This window comes from Pogoniulus pusillus, chromosome 26 (genome assembly GCF_015220805.1).
Source record: "Pogoniulus pusillus isolate bPogPus1 chromosome 26, bPogPus1.pri, whole genome shotgun sequence".
Classification (NCBI taxonomy): domain Eukaryota; kingdom Metazoa; phylum Chordata; class Aves; order Piciformes; family Lybiidae; genus Pogoniulus; species Pogoniulus pusillus.
In genome coordinates, this window is record NC_087289.1 from 16,261,321 (window position 1) to 16,280,628 (window position 19,308).

At 48.8% G+C, this 19,308-nt stretch overlaps 1 protein-coding gene across 3 annotated transcripts; it reads right to left on the bottom strand.

The window, feature by feature from the left end:
• Nucleotides 1-1,664: 1,664 nt before the first annotated feature.
• LOC135187007 (vitamin K-dependent protein C-like) lies at nucleotides 1,665-19,138 on the bottom strand. Of its 3 annotated transcripts, XM_064165287.1 has the most exons (11): nucleotides 18,626-19,138; nucleotides 17,399-17,528; nucleotides 11,094-11,253; nucleotides 10,621-10,704; nucleotides 10,093-10,253; nucleotides 9,094-9,118; nucleotides 8,239-8,349; nucleotides 6,280-6,420; nucleotides 4,865-4,974; nucleotides 3,158-3,275; nucleotides 1,665-2,321 (listed from the first exon to the last, which is right to left on the bottom strand). In XM_064165287.1, exons 3-11 carry the CDS (start codon nucleotides 11,116-11,118, stop codon nucleotides 1,753-1,755), a joined length of 1,344 nt encoding a protein of 447 aa, XP_064021357.1. In that variant the 5' UTR covers nucleotides 11,119-11,253; nucleotides 17,399-17,528; nucleotides 18,626-19,138; the 3' UTR covers nucleotides 1,665-1,752. The 3 variants fall into 3 exon arrangements, with proteins under 3 accessions (XP_064021357.1, XP_064021360.1, XP_064021359.1); XM_064165290.1 differs by lacking the exon at nucleotides 8,239-8,349 and having other exon boundaries at nucleotides 18,626-19,136; XM_064165289.1 differs by lacking the exons at nucleotides 17,399-17,528; nucleotides 18,626-19,138 and adding an exon at nucleotides 12,639-12,802.
• Nucleotides 19,139-19,308: the final 170 nt, after the last annotated feature.

Here is a 19,308-nt window from a genome sequence, read left to right on the forward strand (position 1 = left end):
AGGAGGAAGTTCTTCACAGAGAGAGTGATTGGCATTGGAATGGGCTGCCCAGGGAGGTGGTGGAGGCACTGTGCCTGGAGGTGTTCAAGCAAAGCCTGGATGAGGCACTTAGTGCCATGGTCTGGTTGACTGGATAGGGCTGGGTGCTAGGTTGGACTGGATGATCTTGGAGGTCTCTTCCAACCTGGTTGATTCTGTGATTCTATGTTGCAACCATGCATTGCTAGGTCAGAGCTAGTGTAACTTTTGTTTTTCTCCCACAAGACTGATCATAATTAAGTGACTATAAACAAGTATAAACTGTGATATGAAACCATTCTGGCCAGTGCTACTTCCTACTATCTTATTGGTGCTTATTGGACATACAGATACAGGTGCAAATACACACATAGATTCATCAGTCATTATTAGTAATGCTAATACAGCCTGCAGCTGACTGCATTCACTAGAAGAGGAATGGACAGAAGTGCTTGCTTAGCTTGCTTAATTAGCAGAGATATACAGAGCCTTAGGATAAATAGAGCATGCAAAAACTTGGGATTAAGCTTTCTCTTTTTTGACTGACACCAGAATTCCTGCTGAAGGAAGTCTGGGGGTGATGGGATTAAAACCAGGCATTGAATGTGCAAAGAACAGAAAGTACTGAGAAATTCTAGTGACCTGCTGGCTCAACTTGATCTGGGAGCACTGGAGGAAGCTGTGAATGAGTGGAGGCAGCAGTGATGTTATTAACATTTCTTTGTATTGAAAGAGAAGTGATACAAATACAGAGTAAACCAAAACAGTTGCTGTGGATAATATGTTAAAAGTTGTAAGGACAGGATTGTATCACTGTGCTAATTGGTAAATCACTTCTGTGTCACCTGCTGCACTCCACCCCAACCAATTCAGTCATTTATACTTTGTCTGACCATGGACTATCTTGTTTTGTACAGTGCTGTGCAGCAGCTTGGTGTAACAGATGCCTGTAAGGGCTAAGTAGAACCATGCTACAGAGGTACAACATAGAATCATAGAATCAACGGGGTTGGAAGAGACCTCCAACATCATCCAGTCCAACCTAGCACCCAGCCCTGTCCAATCAACCAGACCATGGCACTAAATGCCTCATCCAGGCTTTGCTTGAACACCTCCAGGCACGGTGACTCCACCACCTCCCTGGGCAGCCCATTCCAATGCCAATCACTCTCTCTGACAACAACTTCCTCCTAACATCCAGCCTAGACCTACCCTGGCACAACTTGAGACTGTGTTCCCTTGTTCTGTTGCTGAGTGCCTGGCAGAAGAGCCCAACCCCACCTGGCTACAGCCTCCCTTCAGGTACCTGCAGACAGCAATGAGGTCTGTCCTGAGCCTCCTCTTCTCCAGGCTGCACACCCCCAGCTCCCTCAGCCTCTCCTCACAGGGCTGTGCTCCAGGCTCCTCACCAGCCTTGCTGCCCTTCTCCGGACACCTTCCAGTACCTCAACATCTCTCTTGAATTGAGGAGCCCAAAACTGGACACAGCACTCAAGGTGTGGCCTGACCAGTGCTGAGCACAGGGGCAGAATAACCTACAAACTAACCACTGTTAAAAACAAACAAACAAAAAGAAGCAAACAAACAACAAACACAAAAGAAATAAAACCCAACCAACCAAAGAGGGTAGCAAGGAAAACAGCAGAGAAGGTTAACACATACATTTAATACTGAAGCTCTGACAGTACACCACACTGCACACAGCCACGATATTCCAGGCTCTCAGTATCAGGATCAGCCCTTCAAGGAAGGTGACATCTGATCTATGTGGTGCTGGATCCACTCAAGGTACTGACTAACTTTGGTGTAGACTCCAAACTTATCCTTTCTTCCGCAGCCTTCACCCCAGCTCACCAGTCCTACCAGAAACCAGGTCTCCTGATATTTAGTGACCATGGGGCCGCCGCTGTCCCCGGTACAGGAGTCCTGCCTGTCCCCTAAGCTGCCAGCACACAGCATGTTGTCAGAGACGGTATAGCGCATCGCCTGGGCGCACTCGTTGCGGGGAACGATGGGGATTGCAATGTAGCTGAGCAAGGTAGAGTAGCTGTGGTTGTCGTCGGCTGTGCTGCCCCAGCCAGTTACCACCATCTGCCTGCCGCTTCTGGTCAGCTGCTGCTCGGCCAGGTGGCGGGTGGGGAGGCAGACGGGGAGCGCGTACTTGTTGTACATGACGGGCTCGGCCAGGTGCAGCATGGCGATGTCGTTGTCGGAGGTCTCCTTGGTGTAGTTCTCATGGCTCACGCATTTATCAACCCAAATGGTTTGCTCGTCCGCCTCGGCGCGGAGGCGGTGGAACTTCCCTGCAAGAGCAAAGGAGAAGCTGACAGAAGCACCAAGGGGCCTGGGTTGCACTGGGCTCCAGGACTCTGCTTCATGTTTTCACAGCCCTCCTAATACAGACACTTGTTTGTTGTTGGTTAGAAGTTAACTGCGCTCTCACTAGATGGGCCAATGTGTCCACTGTACACATACACCGAAGTCATGAGAACAGAGTACTAAATGAGTTAGCACCCCAGAGGTGTGGATGTCAGCTGGGAAACTGAAATGCCTACGTGATGCCCTGTTGTGTGGATACCACACAGAACTTGTGCAACTTGAAAGATCTCCTCCAGAAGGAAAACAATCTTCTTGGTGTCAGCACCAAAAGTGGAGGGAGCAAGCATGCTGCAAAGGAAGACATTGACGACCACAGAATGGTTTAGGTTGGAAGGACCTCAAAGCTCATCCAGTTCCAACCCCTTGCCATAGGCAGCGACACCTCCCAATACAGCAGGTCACCCAAGGCCTCATCCAGCCTGGCCTTCAACACCTCCAATGAGGGAGCAGCCACAACCTCCCTGGGCAACCTGTGCCAGGGTCTCACCACTCTCACTGTAAAGAACCCTTCCCTAACATCTAGTTTGAATCTCCCCTCTTCGCTCCCACAGCAAGGTTGATAATGGCTCAAATGAAATCTGATTCTTACTAAACTGTTTGCTTGGTTTGGGTGATGGTGTATGTTAGGTGCTTCCTAGAGAGACTACTTCTACAACTAAGGAGGACTTCTGTCTTCACAACTTGCTAGTCTTTCTCCTGAGATGATAAACACTGGGAATGAAGCACTTACACTGAAAAAAACCAAGACTTTTTTCCATACCAAGCTTTACTTTGAGCTTCTCTCTTGCCTCAGTGCAGTGTGCTGCTGTTAGGACCCAAGAAGGATGGATGAGAACACCCCCACACAGAAATTTCCCTTTGCTATTTTGCAGCATGACCTGAAAGAGAAAAAAAAGGTGAGGTCTGACACTGCTTGGCCTGTGGCCCACAGAACACTGCACACATTCTTCTCTGTGGCTGCAAAATGCACCAAAGTATGTCACGTTCACTGATGCCCAAACTCTACCACCCGACAAAAAGTACTATCAGGAAGGTCTCTGTGGAACGTGTACAAAGATGTTTGTGATGTTCCTCCTGAAAGAGAGGTCACTTCATCCAAATCAGCAGGTGATCATAGAATCATAGAATCAACCAGGTTGGAAGAGACCTCCAAGTTCATCCAGTCCAACCTAGCACCCAGCCCTAGCCAGTCAACCAGACCATGGCACTAAGTGCCTCAGCCAGGCTTTGCTTGAACACCTCCAGGGATGGTGACTCCACCACCTCCCTGGGCAGCCCATTCCAATGCCAATCACTCTCTCTGGGAAGAACTTCCTCCTAACATCCAGCCTATACTTTCCCCAGCACAACTTGAGACTGTGTCCCTTTGTTCTGTTGCTGGTTGCCTGGCAGAAGAGACCAACCCCACCTGGCTACAGCCTCCCTTCAGGTAGTTGTAGACAGCAATGAGGTCAGCCCTGAGCCTCCTCTTCTGCAGGCTGCACACCCCCAGCTCCCTCAGCCTCTCCTCATAGGATTTGTGTTCCAGGCCCCTCACCAGCTTTGTCGCCCTTCTCTGGACACCTTCCAGCACCTCAACATCTCTCTTGAATTGAGGGGCCCAGAACTGGACACAGTACTCAAGGTGTGGCCTGACCAGTGCTGAGTACAGGGGAAGAAGAACCTCCCTTGTCCCGCTGGCCACACTGTTCCTGATGCAGGCCAGGATGCCATTGGCTCTCTTGGCCACCTGGGCACACTGCTGGCTCATCTTCAGCCTACTATCTACCAGTACCCCCAGCACTTCAGGAGTTCAAAGCTGTGAAGTACAGAGCTTCAAGGAGGGGATCATTCTTCTGTCCACTGCACACCAGGGATACTGTGCCATTGCAGGCTGCAGGTCCCACGCTGTGGTGCAAAAGGCTCTTTAATGTCAAAGAGAACCCAGGCCCTGCTTACAAGCTAGTTCCACAATAAGCTCTGCAAGATCCCCTCTCTCTCTGTGATGTCCCCACCTGCTCTGTAAAGCTAGGGTATATTTTGCTGTTTAAATATGCTTCGAATTTATGAGAGATGAGGCTTAGAAGAATGGAACCACGCAGAAAGGGGGAAATGACCTCACACTGCCACCAGAAGGCTGTTAACAGCAGCTTCTGTTATAGTAGTAGTGATTAGGTGGCCTTCCTCAGGATGGAGCAACAGAGCAGCTAAGTGTCATCACTATCCTCTTGCTAGACAGCGTTGGCAAGGTAAGGTAAACAACTTGCCAACAGTGACAAGGCCAAGCAACAGACAAACTATTTTGTCCTGTTACTCCAGCTTTGGGTTGCTTTGGAAAAGCTAAGTAAAGGGAATCTTAGGCAACCATGTGACTCTATCAGCACTAATATAGGAGCCCTTCTGGAGCAGGCAGGTGGGCAGAGCAGTTCAGGAAGAGCTTGAACTCTCGTGGTGCAAATCTTTGTGGTGAAAACTCTTTTCTCTTTACCTGCCAAGGGCTGTTACCCCTTCTTCCCGCTTTTCCCTCAATGAGCCGAATGTTGAATCCTGCTTCGGCTTCCAGGTCTTCCATTTTCAATCTTCCACAGGGGAATTCCACTACAGGAGATCCAGATAAGTTAACCCAACACAGAATCTCTTTCTTAAAGCATTCCCTCCACCTAATCTAGGCAATATCATTGCATGGCTTCATGGAATTCCCTCAACGCTCTGCAGAGCAGACAGTTTCCTGACTCCCCTGCATGTCCCCAAGAGGCAACCATAAAGGGCCATAAAGCAGGCATCGAGCTGGGAAAGGCATGGAGTTAACTTTGCATGGAATGATGCTTTGAAAACTACTACTAAGTATGCTGCAGACAGTTCACAGGATCAAAGGATGTTAGGGGTTGGAAAGGACGCAAAGAGATCATCCAGTCCAACCCCCCTGCCAGAGCAGGACAATCCTATCTAGCACAGATCACAGAGGAACACATCCAGACAGGCCTTGAAAGGCTCCAGAGAAGGAGACCCCACAACCTCTCTGGGCAGCCTGTGCCAGTGCTCTGTGACCCTTACAGTAAAGAAGTTTCCCCTTGAGTTGTGGCAGAACCTATTTTGTTGCAACTTACACCCATTGCTCCTTGTCCTACCCCAGGGAGCAGTGAGCAGAGCCTGTCCCCCCATATCCTGGCAGCCTTCAGATACTTATAAACATTTATCAAATCCCCTCTAAGTCTTCTCTTCTCCAGACTAAACAGCCCCAGGTCCCTCAGCCTCTCCTCATAAGCTATGCCCTCCAGTCCCCTCATCATCCTCTTAGCCCTCTGCTGGATCCTCTCCAGCAGATCCCTGTCCCCTTTAAACTGGGGAGCCCAAAGCTGAACACAGTATTCAAGATGAGGTCTCAGCAGGGCAGAGTAGAGGTGGAGGAGAACCTCCCTTGATCTGCTGGACACACTCTTCCTAATACACCCCAGGATCCCATTGGCCTTCTTGGCCACAAGGGCACATTGCTGTGCCATGGGTAACTTGTTAGCCACCAGCACACCCCAGCTCCCTCTCCACAGGGCTGCTCTCCAGCAGATCACCTCCCAGCCTGTACTGGTGCAGTTTATTATTCCTCCCCAGATGCAGGACTCTGCACTTGTCCTTGTTGAACTTCATCTGGTTCCTCTGTGCCCAGCTCTCCAGTCTGTCCAGGTCTCTCTGGATGGCTGCATAGCCTTTATCTATCAGCCAAGCCTCCCAGCTTGGTGTTGTCAGCAAACTTGCTGAGCAGACACTCTGTGCCCTCATCAACATTACTGATGAAGATGTTGAAGAGGACTGGCCTCACACTGATCTCACAGTTCTCCCATAAACCCTTCTTACTTGATGTCTGAACAATCCTCTGACAAATCTGCATCACAAACATTGTCCTCTTACCTACAGGCTTGCAGGTGGTGTGGTCATTCATCAGCTGATAGCCAGATGCACAGCTGCAGGAGCGGCGCTGGTTGGCAGGGTCGTCCTTACAGAAATGGTCACATCCTCCATTACTGACAGAACAGTTGGTGTATTTGGTCTCTGCAGAAAGCATCAACAGCAAGAGAGCTTGGAAAGCCAAAGAGTCACAGGAAGGTAAAACACCCAAATGACATCATGATTCAAGCGAGCAACAGCTGACAAAGGATTTGAGATGACATTTGCTGGCTGTAATGGCTCTTGGGCCCCAAAACAGCAAAGAGACCTTGGGACCTTGGTGCAGAATGTGGCAGCAGGGAGGCAGAGAAAACAGAGGTTACTGTCAGGGCAGGTTGACTAGAGAACAAAAAGCTCACTATCATAGAATCAACCAGGGTGGAAGAGACCTCCGAGATCAGCCAGTCCAATCTAGCACCCAGCCCTAGCCAATCAACCAGACCATGGCACTAAGTGCCTCATTCAGTCTTGAAGACCTCCAGGGAAGGTGCCTCCACCACCTCTCTGGGCAGCCCATTCCAATGCCAATCACTCTCTCTGCCAACAACTTCCTCCTAACAACCAGCCTATACTTCCTCCGGCACAACTTCACACTGTGTCCCCTTGTTCTATTGCTGGTTGCCTGAGAGAAGAGACCAACCCTACCTGGCTACAGCCTCCCTTCAGGTAGTTGTAGACAGCAATGAGATCTGCCCTGAGCCTCCTCTTCTCTCAGTTAAACACCCCCAGCTCCCTCAGCCTCTCCTCACAGGGTTTGTGTCCCAGGCCTTTCACCAGCTTTGTTGCCGTTCTCTGGACACCTTCCAGCACCTCAACATCTCTCTTGAATGTGTGCAGACAGTGCAGAGCGTTGATGACAGAGGACATAGGCACTCATGCCTAAATACACTTTGTCCAAGGAAGAAGCTGTCACAGTAATGACAACCAAGTATTCCCAGTGGATTGGGTTTTTCTCCTGTACTGTAAAACATCCTACCATCATCCCTGTGCTCTTAAGAAACTGAAAACCCTGCTTTACAGACTTATTTACAGTGGGGTTTGTGCTAGTTTGAGCCCAGCTGGCGTACTGTGGTGAGAATAATGAGGTTATAAGCTGTGAAAAGGGAAAAATGGTGATGTCTACCTGCACTCATAGGCTTGCTGAGATGGATAAGAACATAAACACAGATAAGGGAGTCTCTCTCTGGGCTTTCTGGGCTGCATTTGTCTCTCTAACCTGCCTGACTAATCCATCTGCTTCCTAACCTCCATACCAACCCTCTAATCTCACCTTTAAACATAAGGTAAAGTCTGAGGCATGGCAGAGGGGTGGGAGGAAGGTGGAAGGGTGGTTGGGAGCCCTTCCTGGGGACTCAGGTTTTTGGGAGGGGAGTTGTGTTTCTGTATTACTTTTTGATTTGTATATTCCTGTATATATTGTAAATATCTGCTTGTACATTGTGCTAAGCTGTAAATAGAAAGCTTCATTCATTCAATTTCCAGCAGCTGAGTCTAGTCTGGCTGATTTTCTTAAGGTGGAGGGGGGGCAGGTAACACCCAAACCATCACAGTTTTGTATAACTTAGATCTCTCAGACCTCCAAACTTCTCCCATGGCAACACAAAGTTCATTGTGCTTGAGTCTCGCTCTCTGGAGATATTCAAAACCAGTCTGGATGTGTTCCTGTGTGAGCTGGTATCTGGTTATCCTGCTCTGGCAGGGGGGTTGGACTGGATGAGCTTTTGAGATCACTTCCAGCCCCTGACATTCTGTGGCTCTATGATTCTAGGTAAGCACAGATTTTACCACATCAGGAGACAAAAGGAAAATACATTAGTAGAGAAGAGCGAGTACACTGTGCAGCAACAGAAGGGCTGCTCCCTGTCACACAGAGATCCCTGTCACAAAGGATGTTACTTCAGAGTGGATTACAGGCAGCATTACCATAATTGCACAAAACCCCCTCCCAGCCTTTGTTACAGATGCAGGAAAACGTTCCAATATTGTCCTTGCAGATCCCATTGGAACAAGGCTCTGGGTCACACTGATCTCCATCTGAAAGAGACGTAGGAAACACAGTCACAGGTCAAACCTTAACATCAGTCGCAGTCTCAAGTTGTGCCAGGGAGGTACAGGCTGGATGTTAGGATGAAGTTGTTGGCAGAGAGAGTGATTGGCATTGGAATGGGCTGCCCAGGGAGGTGGTGGAGTCACCGTCCCTGGAGGTGTTCAAGCAAAGCCTGGATGGGGCACCTAGTGCCATGGTGTGGTTGTGATCGGACAGGGCTGGGTGCTAGGTTGGACTGGATGATCTCGGAGGTCTCTTTCAGCCTGGTTGATTCTATGATCAACAGACCCTGCCCATGGTTTCTGCTACTGAGTGGTGACACCTCTGTGGTTCTGAGCACGAGACAAAGGTTTGGGTTCTGAATTACAGCTGCAAGGTGAGTGGAGTGGGCAAAAGGGTCAAAAAGAGCAAAATCTGAGGCAGACAAAGCAGAGGCAGGTTACTGCGGGGATGAAGAGCACAGGGGGGATTCCTCTTTGGGCCACATCAGGCATTGGAGAGCATTTTGACCAGTGCCTCAGCTCTGGGGAGGTGACTGGTGATAGGCACAGATGCACCTCCATTTTCATTTAGGAATGTTGCCTGTCTGATAGAAGAGGACAACATTCTCTGCACACCCATTGAAGAGAATGAGAATGTGAATCACTATATTATACACGGCAGCAGAAAGGCTGAGTACCAGGCACTCTTGAAGGAACACAGAGAAGGGAAGAGGAAAGTCTTTTACTCACCTACATACTTGCTCCAAAAATCTAGCTGTGAAGAAACAAAGTTTACATTAAAGCAAGAAGCAGATTTTTAACAAGTAAGGGATTTAAAGTGTATTGTGGTCTTGGCCAGTAAACAGCATCAGTCTTGTTCTTCTTGGCAGTGTAATGACTGGCACTACAAACCAACCAAGCAGCCCAACATGGACACTCATGCATTACTTGTACCCAACACTGTTGCCCTTGCCCTCTCTGCAGACCCACCAGCACTACAACACCTCAATAGCCCCCAAGACCACTCTGCTTTCTTGTCATGAGTCAGTTGCCTGCATGAATGTCACCAGTGTCACCTGTTGAGTGCACAATTCATTTGTGCCCAGATAGATAAAATCAGGCATTGTGAAAACAGGCCCCTAAGTATTCTGGGGTCTGAGGGAGGGCAAGGAGTAGTTCATCCTATGTGGTGAGCCTACTCTGCTTAACACAGTAATAAAGAGTCAGCATGATGACTGGTGTGAAAAAGAGCAGGAATCAGTGGTGCTGCCGAAAAAAAACAGACAGTGTCCAAATGAAAAAATGAGGTTCAGAGAAGAAGAGAGAACCTAGTGATAAAAGAAATGTTTGTCAGGCACAGGCAGGGAGTCTGGAGAGGTATAAGGAAAGGCAGCCAGAGCTAGCAAATTGACAACAGAGAGGGCAAAGGCCTGGAAAGCCTGGGAAAAACTCAGCGGCAGCAAGAACACACAGTAGGGTCGAGCAGCGATTGGGATCACACGTCTGGGACCTCGATCTCATGGATCAGGTGGGACATGCAGAAGCAGCCAAGTTCTGTGGCACATACAGGTGGCAACTTGACAATCACTGTAATGCAGTTGCATTCAAAACCCTTCCTAGACCTCAGGAGTCAGGAATGATGCACACTCAGCGCTGACAGCAAGATCTCCTATGCCCTGGATTGCAACAGTTGAAGAAAACAAACGATTGTTTAAGTGCCATGTTCATCCTTGAATAAAACCAACTTACTGTTGCTTCCCTGGTTTCAAATATCTCACTGGCCTCCTCAAAGTCACACACCTCCTCATGGCACTCACGCTCCCTGGAGCCTGGTTTGAGCTCCTCCAGAAAAGAGTTTGCCCGCTTCTGGATTTTCAGGACTTGGTTTGCATCTTTATTACTGTAAAATACTGGAAGTCAAAATGTCAAAGCACAAGCAGGGAAAAGGGCTGGCAGAAAACTGCTAATGGTCCTTCCCAAAGGGCACTTCTCCAGAGAAACTGCTTCCCTCTAGCATGGCGAGAGCCGAGGGCAGTCAGCGCTGCGCTGCAGAAGCAAGCTCCAGCCCCTGCTCTGTGACACTCCAGACAGCTTGTAGGGCTCAGGAGGGCTGTGACTAGACTGCCACCATAGCCCAGCGCTGTCTCTCCAAACCTCTGCTAGAGGAATTCAACCCCTGCTAACAGTAACGATTTCAACCACGCCCAGTTACTGACAGAGGTGCAGGAAATGCATTTGGAGCAACCGGTAAAGAGTATCTCCAAAGTAAACACTTACTTGAGGCACTACAGACTTGTGAAGAGCAGGCTGCCAACAGCACCCCTACAGTGACAAGCTTCCACATCCTGCGGCAGGAGTCACCTAAAGAAGAGAAGGTGGGTGCAAAGGGGAGTGCACTGCTGAGCTGCAGCACAGCCCCCAGCCTGCAGCTTCTGTTCAGACAGCTCAGCTAACAGCCTCTGCAGAAAGATCAGTTAGCTCCTCCACTGCTTCTACTCGTTAACTCCTCCACTGCTTCTACTCAGAGCAACCTCTTTGCTGAACGCTGCACTGTGGCTTTCTCTGCTTGCGGCTCCAAAACAGCTGTCCCTGAGAAGCCCTCCAGACTGCTCTGCTTTTAGGCCAGCGGCAGCAGTCCCAGAACACTTGCTTGTCCCCGGGTCACTGGACGTTTTTGACAAGCTTTATGGTTCCTTAAAGCAGGCTGTACTGTGAAATCCCAAAGGATACAATACTTCTGGAGCACTTACTGCTTTGCTCAGTGTGCACCGGCATGATCTATTCTTCCACCATGAGCTCTGCTGGAATTTAGTTAATCCATAACTTCAGATATTGACTCTTGGGAGTGACACGAAGGCTTTCTTTTTAGTCATTAAACAAACAGTACCCGGGGGGAGCTCAACAATTCACCTGCATAAAGGAGAAAGGTGAAAGAGCTGAGGCCATCTGGTTTTCTTTTGAGGCAAATCTGTTTTTCTTTTGGTTCTCTGCCAAGTGGAAGTGGTTGGATTTAGTTTGTAGGTGCAAGCACCAAGGGCTGCGGTCTCTTGAGAGATCCTACCCCCTCCTCACAGCACATAATCAACCAAAAGGGACACACTGCAATGTTTAAGAGTCTTCCCAATTGACTTTCTTATCAGTTTCCACCACAAAACAGCCAAGGCAATTATCTTCCTTAACAGCCATGAGCTGCAGTGCCTGCCCCATCAGCTGCCCGCTGGCAGGAGCTAAGGCAAGAACCTTGTACTGGAGGCACAGGGATCACAGAAGGGGGGGAGGGTTGGAAGTGACTTCTGGAGGTCATCTACTCCAACTCCTGCGCTAAAGCAGGGTCACCTAGAGGAGGCTGCACAGCAACACAGCAGAAGAGAACAGAATCAACCAGGTTGGAAGAGACCTCAAAGATCCACCAACCTAGCACCCAGCCCTACCCAATCAACCAGACCATGGCACTAAGTGCCTCATTCAGTCTTGAAGACCTCCAGGGAAGGAGACTCCACCAGCTCCCTGGGCAGCCCATTCCAATGCCAATCACTCTCTCTGACAACAACTTCCTCCTAACATCCAGCCTAGACCTCCCCTGACACAACTTGAGACTGTGTCCCCTTGTTCTGTTGCTGGTTGCCTGGGAGAAGAGGCCAACCCCACCTGGCTACAACCTCCCTTCAGGTAGTTGTAGACAGCAATGAGGTCCCCCCTGAGCCTCCTCTTCTCCAGGCTGCACACCCCCAGCTCCCTCAGCCTCTCCTTGCAGGGCTGTGCTCCAGGCCCCTCACCAGCCTTGCTGCCCTTCTCTGGATACATTCCAGCACCTCAACATCTCTCTTGAATTGAGTAGCCCAAAACTGGACACAGCACTCGAGGTGTGGCCTGACCAGTGCTGAGTACAGGGGCAGAATAACCTCCCTTGTCCAGGTAAGTTCAGAATCGCTCCAGAGAAGAAGACTCAGCAACCTCTTTCGGCAGCCTGTTACAGTGGTCTGGCACGCTCACAGCAAAGCTTTTATTTAAGTGAAACCTCCTAGTTTGTGCCCATTGTCCTGTCCCTGGGGACCACCTGAAAGAGCCCAGCCTCATGCACTTTACCTCCACACTTCTATATTAATCAGCTTTGAGAAGATCCCCTCTCAGTCTGCTCTTCTCCAGGCTAAAAAGCCCTAGGTCCCTCAGCCTCCCATCAAAAGAGTGCTGCTCCAATTGCCTAATTATCTTCACTGGACTCTCTCCAGTCATTTCCTCTCCCTCTTGAACTGGGGAGCCCAGAACTGGATGCTGTATTGTAGATGAAGCCTCACCAGAGCAGAGTAGAGCAGAAGAATCTCCCTCAATCTGCTGGCCACACTCTTCCTAATGCACCCTAGAACACTGTTGGCCTTCTTGGCCACAAGAGCACATAGTTGGCTTGTGGTGAACTTGCCCATCAGGGCTCCCAGATCCTTCTCTGCAGAGCTGTTTCCAGCAGGTCAGCCCCTCCTCTGTACTTGTACAGGGGGTTATTTCTTCCTAGGTGCAGGACTCAGCATGCTGCCATCTTTCAGTGTACCAGAGAAAGTGCCATCAGGGTGTCAGGGAAAGGTGGACCTCTCCAGCATCTCAGCTCTCATCCAGTGACAGTGTTTAGGAGAGCTCTGACTGCTTCCAAGTTTTTTTCTTTCCTCTTTTCCCTTAAAAACTTGGCCATGGTCTTTCTTCAAAACAAGCTCTCTATAAACAGAGGTTCCAAAGTTCATTCTTCTGTGACTTGTGCTAAAAAAAAAAACAAGTTTACAAAACAGCTAAAAAAAAGAGGAAAAAAAAAAAGAGGAAAAAAAAAAAGAGGGAAAAAACGAAAGAGAAAAAATAAAAGAAATAGAAGGATTGTAGCATCCAAAATCACATCTGGGGAAGATGTGTGCAGTGCAAAGCTCTCCCCATGTTTTTAGCCTCCATTCACGGTCACTCAGCTACAAGATTCCAGCTGATATTAATAGTAACAGAGTTTTGATGGAAAGTTCATGAAACACATCTGAAAATAGAAAACATAAACCAGGAATACAGTAGTAGAATCACAGAGTTATAGAATCAGGCAGGGTTGGAAGGGACCACAAGGAGCAGCCAGTTCCAACCCCCCTGCCATGCCCAGGGACACCCTACCCTAGAGCAGGCTGCACACAGCCTCATCCAGCCTGCCCTTAAACACCTCCAGCCATGGGGCCTCAACCACCTCCCTGGGCAACCCATTCCAGGCTCTCACCACTCTCATGCTCAACAACTTCCTCCTCACCTCCAGCCTGAACCTCCCCACCTCCAGCTTTGCTCCATTCCCCCCAGTCCTGTCACTTCCTGAGAGCCTAAAAAGTCCCTCCCCAGCTTTTTGTAGGCCCCCTTCAGACACTGGAAGGCCACAAGAAGGTCATCTGGGAGCCTCCTCTTCTCCAGACTGAACAGCCCCAACTCATTCAGTCTGTCCTCACAGCAGAACTGCTGCAGCCCTCTGAGCATCCTGGTGGCCCTTCTCTGGACACACTCCAGCATCTCCACATCTCTCTTGGAATGGGGTCTCCAGAACTGGATGCAGTACTCCAGGTGGGGTCTCACCAGAGCAAAGGGGGAGAATCACCTCCCTGGCCCTGCTGGCCACACTTCTCCTGCTGCAGCCCAGGCTCTGGTTGGCTTTCTGGGCTGCAAGTGCACACTGCTGGCTCCTGTTGAGCTTCTGGTCCAGCAGCACTCCCAAGTCCCTCTCCTCAGGGCTGCTCTCCAGCCACTCACTGCCCAGCCTAGATTTGTGCTTGCGATTGCCTCGACCCAGCTGCAGGACCTTGCACTTGGTCTTGTTGAACCTCCTGAGCTTGGCTTGTGCCCACCTCTGCAGCCTGTCCAGGTCCCTCTGGATGGATCCCTTCCCTCCAGCCTGTCTGCTGCACCACACAGCTTGGTGTGCTCAGCAAACTTGCTGAGGCTGCACTCAATGCCTCTGTCCATGGCACCCACAAAGATGTTGAACAAGACTGGTCCCAGAACTGATCCCTGAGGGCCTCCACTTGTCACTGGCCTGCACTTGGCCACAGTCCCACTGACAGCCACTCTTTGGGTGCAGCCATGAAGCCAGTTCTTTATTGATCTGGCGGTCCACCCATCAAACCCATGTGTCACCAGCCTGGAGACCAGGATGTGGTGCAGGACAGTACCAAAGGCCTTGCTCAGGTCCAAGTAAATGACATCAGTACCATATACTCATGTATTACTCTGTATTTGTAGCTGACCTGGCTACCCACAAACAGCACAGAAAGCCCACACTATTACAGACAGAAATCTGCTACCATCTGTTATTGAACACACTTTTGGTTTTATGACTTGGTACAGACTGGAAATTTGGGACATATATATCAACTGCCACCCTAAAACTTCTAAACTAGTGAGCCAGACCCCTAAAAACCCAGAACTTGAGTTTTTTTAAACCCATGTAGGTATGCAGGAAGAATGAATTTAGTTTTCACCAGCCTTTGTGTTTTGGAGACTTTATATTCCTGCTTTCCCATTTCTCTTGCTGCTGTAGTGCAGAAATACATCTTTTAAAAGGCAGCACTTTCTCTCTCTAATTATGTGATTCCAAGTGCAGGAGATTGAAGAAAAGATGCTCCAGAACACTTGAAGATCTGCCCAGTTTTGCATGCCAGGGAACTGCTGCAATCTGAACAATCTACTGCGGTGGGATTGCTACTTTCTAGCTTACCTTCATGAAAACCACAGGGATTTTTCTGAGGAGGACTCTGAGAGAGTAAAGAAAATCTTCCTGATTGGCAAAGCATTTTAATTAATGCTGTGGAGAGTTCTGATAAACAATGTGTTACCAACAGGCATTAACAAGCAGAGGATGTGGAGAGTTCTGATAATGTGTTACCAACAGGCATTAACAAGCAGAGGAAATCATCTCCCTGAAGTGAAAAAGTATGAGGGAACTCTGAAATCTGACAGCTAAGAGATTCTCCTTTTTACAAGGAGAAGGAGAGAGCACAGCAGGCTGCACACCTTGTCCTTCCCATTTCCTTTCTGTACAAGAAAGACACAAGTTTTGGTTTTGCCTCTTCAATACATTCTCAGTCTCTGGCTGCTTAGCCAGGAGTGCTGAATCATTCCTTCCCACTTTTTTCAAAGTAAAGTTGTGATTTTAAATGCACATTTCCATAAATTAAATACATTATAGACAGATGGAGGTTTCAAGACAGGGCCAAAGCTCCAAGGCCTCAAACCACAGCTCTCCAGCAAGCCATCTTGTGTTTCCACCAGCAGTTCTTCCTAGTTCACTGAAAGAACTTTTCATTTGGAACAAATCTGAACCATTCACTGAGCAATAAAAGCTGTAAGCCACCTGTATGACCACTGGGAGCATCTCCCTGCCTCAGCCCTCTCATCCTGGATACTTCTTGCAAGACTTGTAGAAACATAATGTTCTGTGAGCCATCTCAGAGGCAGCAGCTTCCAAACAGGCACTACAAGGGGGAAGATAGGCTGATACACACAGCACCAGACAAACCACATTGCTCTGGCTTTCCTAGGTAAGCAAGCTGAATTATTACTCTCCTCAGGGTGCTCTTTGTCAAAGAAAAGGTTCATGGAGGGCAAGGTTTTGCATAGCTCACAAATGAGCACAAGAACATGCTGTCTGGAATACGATCTCTGTGGAGAGTCTATGCATGGGGACGCAGATCAGAGCAGGCTGCTGGGAAGAGCTTTAATTATTCATTCTGCATCCTGGATGCAAGACAACCTTGACAACCCGTGCAGAGAGCAGGCTGCTACCGTGACAGTCTTGCCCAGCCTATTACTTCTACAAGCTCTGCAGCCTGACCAGGAATGATAGGCTAAGACTGGTGTCATGCCACTCAACAAGGCCAAGTTCTAGGTCCTGAACTTGGGCCACAACAATCCCATGAATGCTGTGGGCCTGAGGCAGAGCAGCTGGGAAGCTATCCAGCAGAGAAAGACTTGGGGGGATTGGTGGAGTGTGGCTGAAGATAAGCCAGCAATGTGCCCAAGTGGCCAAGAGCATCCTGGTCTGGATCAGGAAGAGTGTTAACTAGCAGGACCAGGGACTGTCCCCCTCTTCTCAGCACTGGTGAGGCCACACCTTGAGTTAGGTTTTGGGCCCTCACTACAAGAAAGACTGAGGCACTGCAGAGTATCCAAAGAAGGGCAATGAAGCTGGTGAAGGGTCTGGAGAACAGGTCTGGTGAGGACCAGCAAAGGAAAGTGGGGTTATTCAGTCTGGAGGAGGCTGCGGGGAGACCTCATTGCTCTCTTCAATTACCTGACAGGAGATTGGAGCCATGTGGGGGTTGGTCTCTTTTCCCTAGTAACAAGTGACAGGATGAGAGGAAATAGCCTCGAGCTGCACCAGGGGAGAGTTAGGCTGGATATTAGACAAAACTTCTTCACTGAAAGGGTTCTCAAACACTGGAACAGGCTCTGCAAGGGGGTGGCTGAATCCCCATCTTTGGAGATGTTTAAAAGATGCAGAGATGTGGTGCTGAGGTGCATGTTTGGCACCAGACTTGCTAGAATTAGATAATGGTTGGAGACTTGATGATCTTAACAGTCTTTTCCACCCCAAGCAATTCTATGCCAATTCTATGACTCTTAGGATTCTCTGGTTGGTATCTGCTTGCACTGCCTTTGAGAAAAGGAAGATGTCACTTGCTCCAGCTCCTCCTGCCGGCAGCACAGCACACCAGCCAACCTGCTCATACAGGACAAGAGGCCTCAAATTGCTCCTCTGATGAAAAGCCAGAGGCAACAAATCTGAAGTCAAGAGAAGTGGTGTCCTTCAGGTAACATGCAGACTGCTCCACCTCTTCCTTTCTTCTTACTACTCTAAGTCATTTAGGGAGCCAGCAGAATGCTGGAACTCTTAAAATGGAAGCTACTAGTGAACTGCCATGGATCTTTTAGCTGCTGCTAACACTTCCTCTGGCCACAAGAACATTTTATTCCACCCACACAAGAATCTCAAGGCAGAGCAGGTTCAGAGTAATTTAGCCCAACCAGGTACACAGCAGCTAAGCAAGGAATTTACCTTACAACTCTGAGGCTGTTTTACAGGTAAGGCATACAGGTCTTCTTCTAAACTTGTTCCATTTCCACTGCTGCTCATTCCTTGGGAGCAAACTTCCTTGACTTCTCCTCAGCTCTCCTGATGCTTTACACTGTATTAAAAAAGCCAAATGTTAAAACCTCCACCTAAAACTGCACAGGACAAGAATAGCTGCAGGCTTTTTTAAAACCCCTCAATGGCTCCTCAAGATCTCTACAACACACCTCTCTCCAAGTCCACTCCACCCTTCCACAACCCACTGGCTAATTACCAATCAAACCAAGAGGATGGCAAGAGGGCTGATATCCTACTCATGAGACACTGGGTGGGGCAAAGTTTCTCACTATTGGTTTCTGCCACATAAAATAGAGACCAAAACAAATTACCTGCATGAGAGAGTAAGTGCATCTTCTGTCTCTCCCCTGCTGCCTTCTTTGCACGTTTTCTGCAGTGCTACTTAATGCAGTCTGACATGGGGGTCTGGTGCATGCCTGAGCAAAGGCAGTAGTTTTTCTGTCCCCTATATTACTAGGAAGCTAACTCTTGCATGATCAGTTTTTACCATTGTAATCTTGCAACAGTATGTAACATTACTATGGTTTCTTATGATCCTGTCATATTAACTAGTCCCTCTGCACAAAGTTAATTCCTTCAGTTGGACTATCAAGTACAAAGGTCACAGAATCAACCAGGTTGGAAGAGACCTCCAAGATCATCCAGTCCAACCTAGCACACCAGCCTTATCCAATCAACCAGACCATGGCACTAAGTGCCCCATCCAGACTTTTCTTGAACATCTCCAGGGATGGAGACTCCACCACCTCCCTGGGCAGCCCATTCCAATGCCAATCACTCTCTCTGGCAACAACTTCCTCCTAACATCCAGCCTAGACCTCCCCCGGCACAACTTGAGACTGTGTCCCCTTGTTCTGTTGCTGGGTGTCTGGTAGAAGAGACCAACCCCACCTGGCTACAGCCTCCCTTCAGGTAGTTGTTGACAGCAATGAGGTCCCCCCTGAACCTCCTCTTCTCCAGGCTGCACACCCCCAGCTCCCTCAGCCTCTCCTCATAGGGTTTGTGTTCCAGGCCCCTCACCAGCTTTGTTGCCCTTCTCTGGACATGTTCCAGCACCTCAACATCTCTCTTGAATTGAGGGGCCTTTTCCACACAGCAAATATTCATGACCATTCAAAGTTACCTTCCACTTACTTTTCAAGAGTACTATGGAACTCTGCAACTGTCCTCTCAGTTCAAATTCATCTGCTCAGAGTTTCTTGCCAGCATCGTACAATCACATCGATCTGCAGATAGCAGAGAAAGCTCATCATGAACTGCTCACTCAGCTTTCAGCTTCAGCTTTACAGCTGTCATTTCATAGTAAGTCAGCTTCTACTTTTCATGAGAAGCTTAATTTCTCCCTCATTTTTGTAAATGCACTTGCACTTATTTCAGTTACCACACATATTGCCTGCAATAAATGAAATGCACAGGAGCCCAAGGGCAACTGCTCCACTCTCATCACAGCAGTGCACCACCATGACCAGGAAGATGTGGCCACACCACACTGTGAGAGGTTTACAGCACATGGAAGACAACTAACAAATATGCTGCTGAGTTTCTGAGAGTCTTCCAGCTTAGCTGTGAGTCTGCAGACAGTGCAGCTTTAAGCAGGATGAGCAGCAGTAAAACCAATAGGCTTTAAACCTCTCTTTTGTTCACTGCAGAGATACAGCTAATAAAAGAGATGGCATCTTCAACTACATGCCAACTAAACCAATGCAAAGATAATGCTACAAGAAGAATAATAGAACCAGTCAGCATTGGAAGAGACCACAAGAATCATCTAGTTCCAACTCCCCTGCCATGGGCAGGGACACCCTACGCTAGATCAG

What these genes read in the sequence shown, in the direction of transcription:
- LOC135187007 (XM_064165287.1), bottom strand. Translation starts at nt 11,118, where the DNA reads ATGCCGGTGCACACTGAGCAAAGCA. An exon ending in ACAAGTCTGTAGTGCCTCAA is followed by an intron (nt 10,254 to 10,620) that starts GTAAGTGTTTAC and finishes TTTGACTTCCAG; the next exon opens with TATTTTACAGTAATAAAGAT. An exon ending in GAAGCTCAAAGTAAAGCTTG is followed by an intron (nt 2,322 to 3,157) that starts GTATGGAAAAAA and finishes TTGCTCTTGCAG; the next exon opens with GGAAGTTCCACCGCCTCCGC.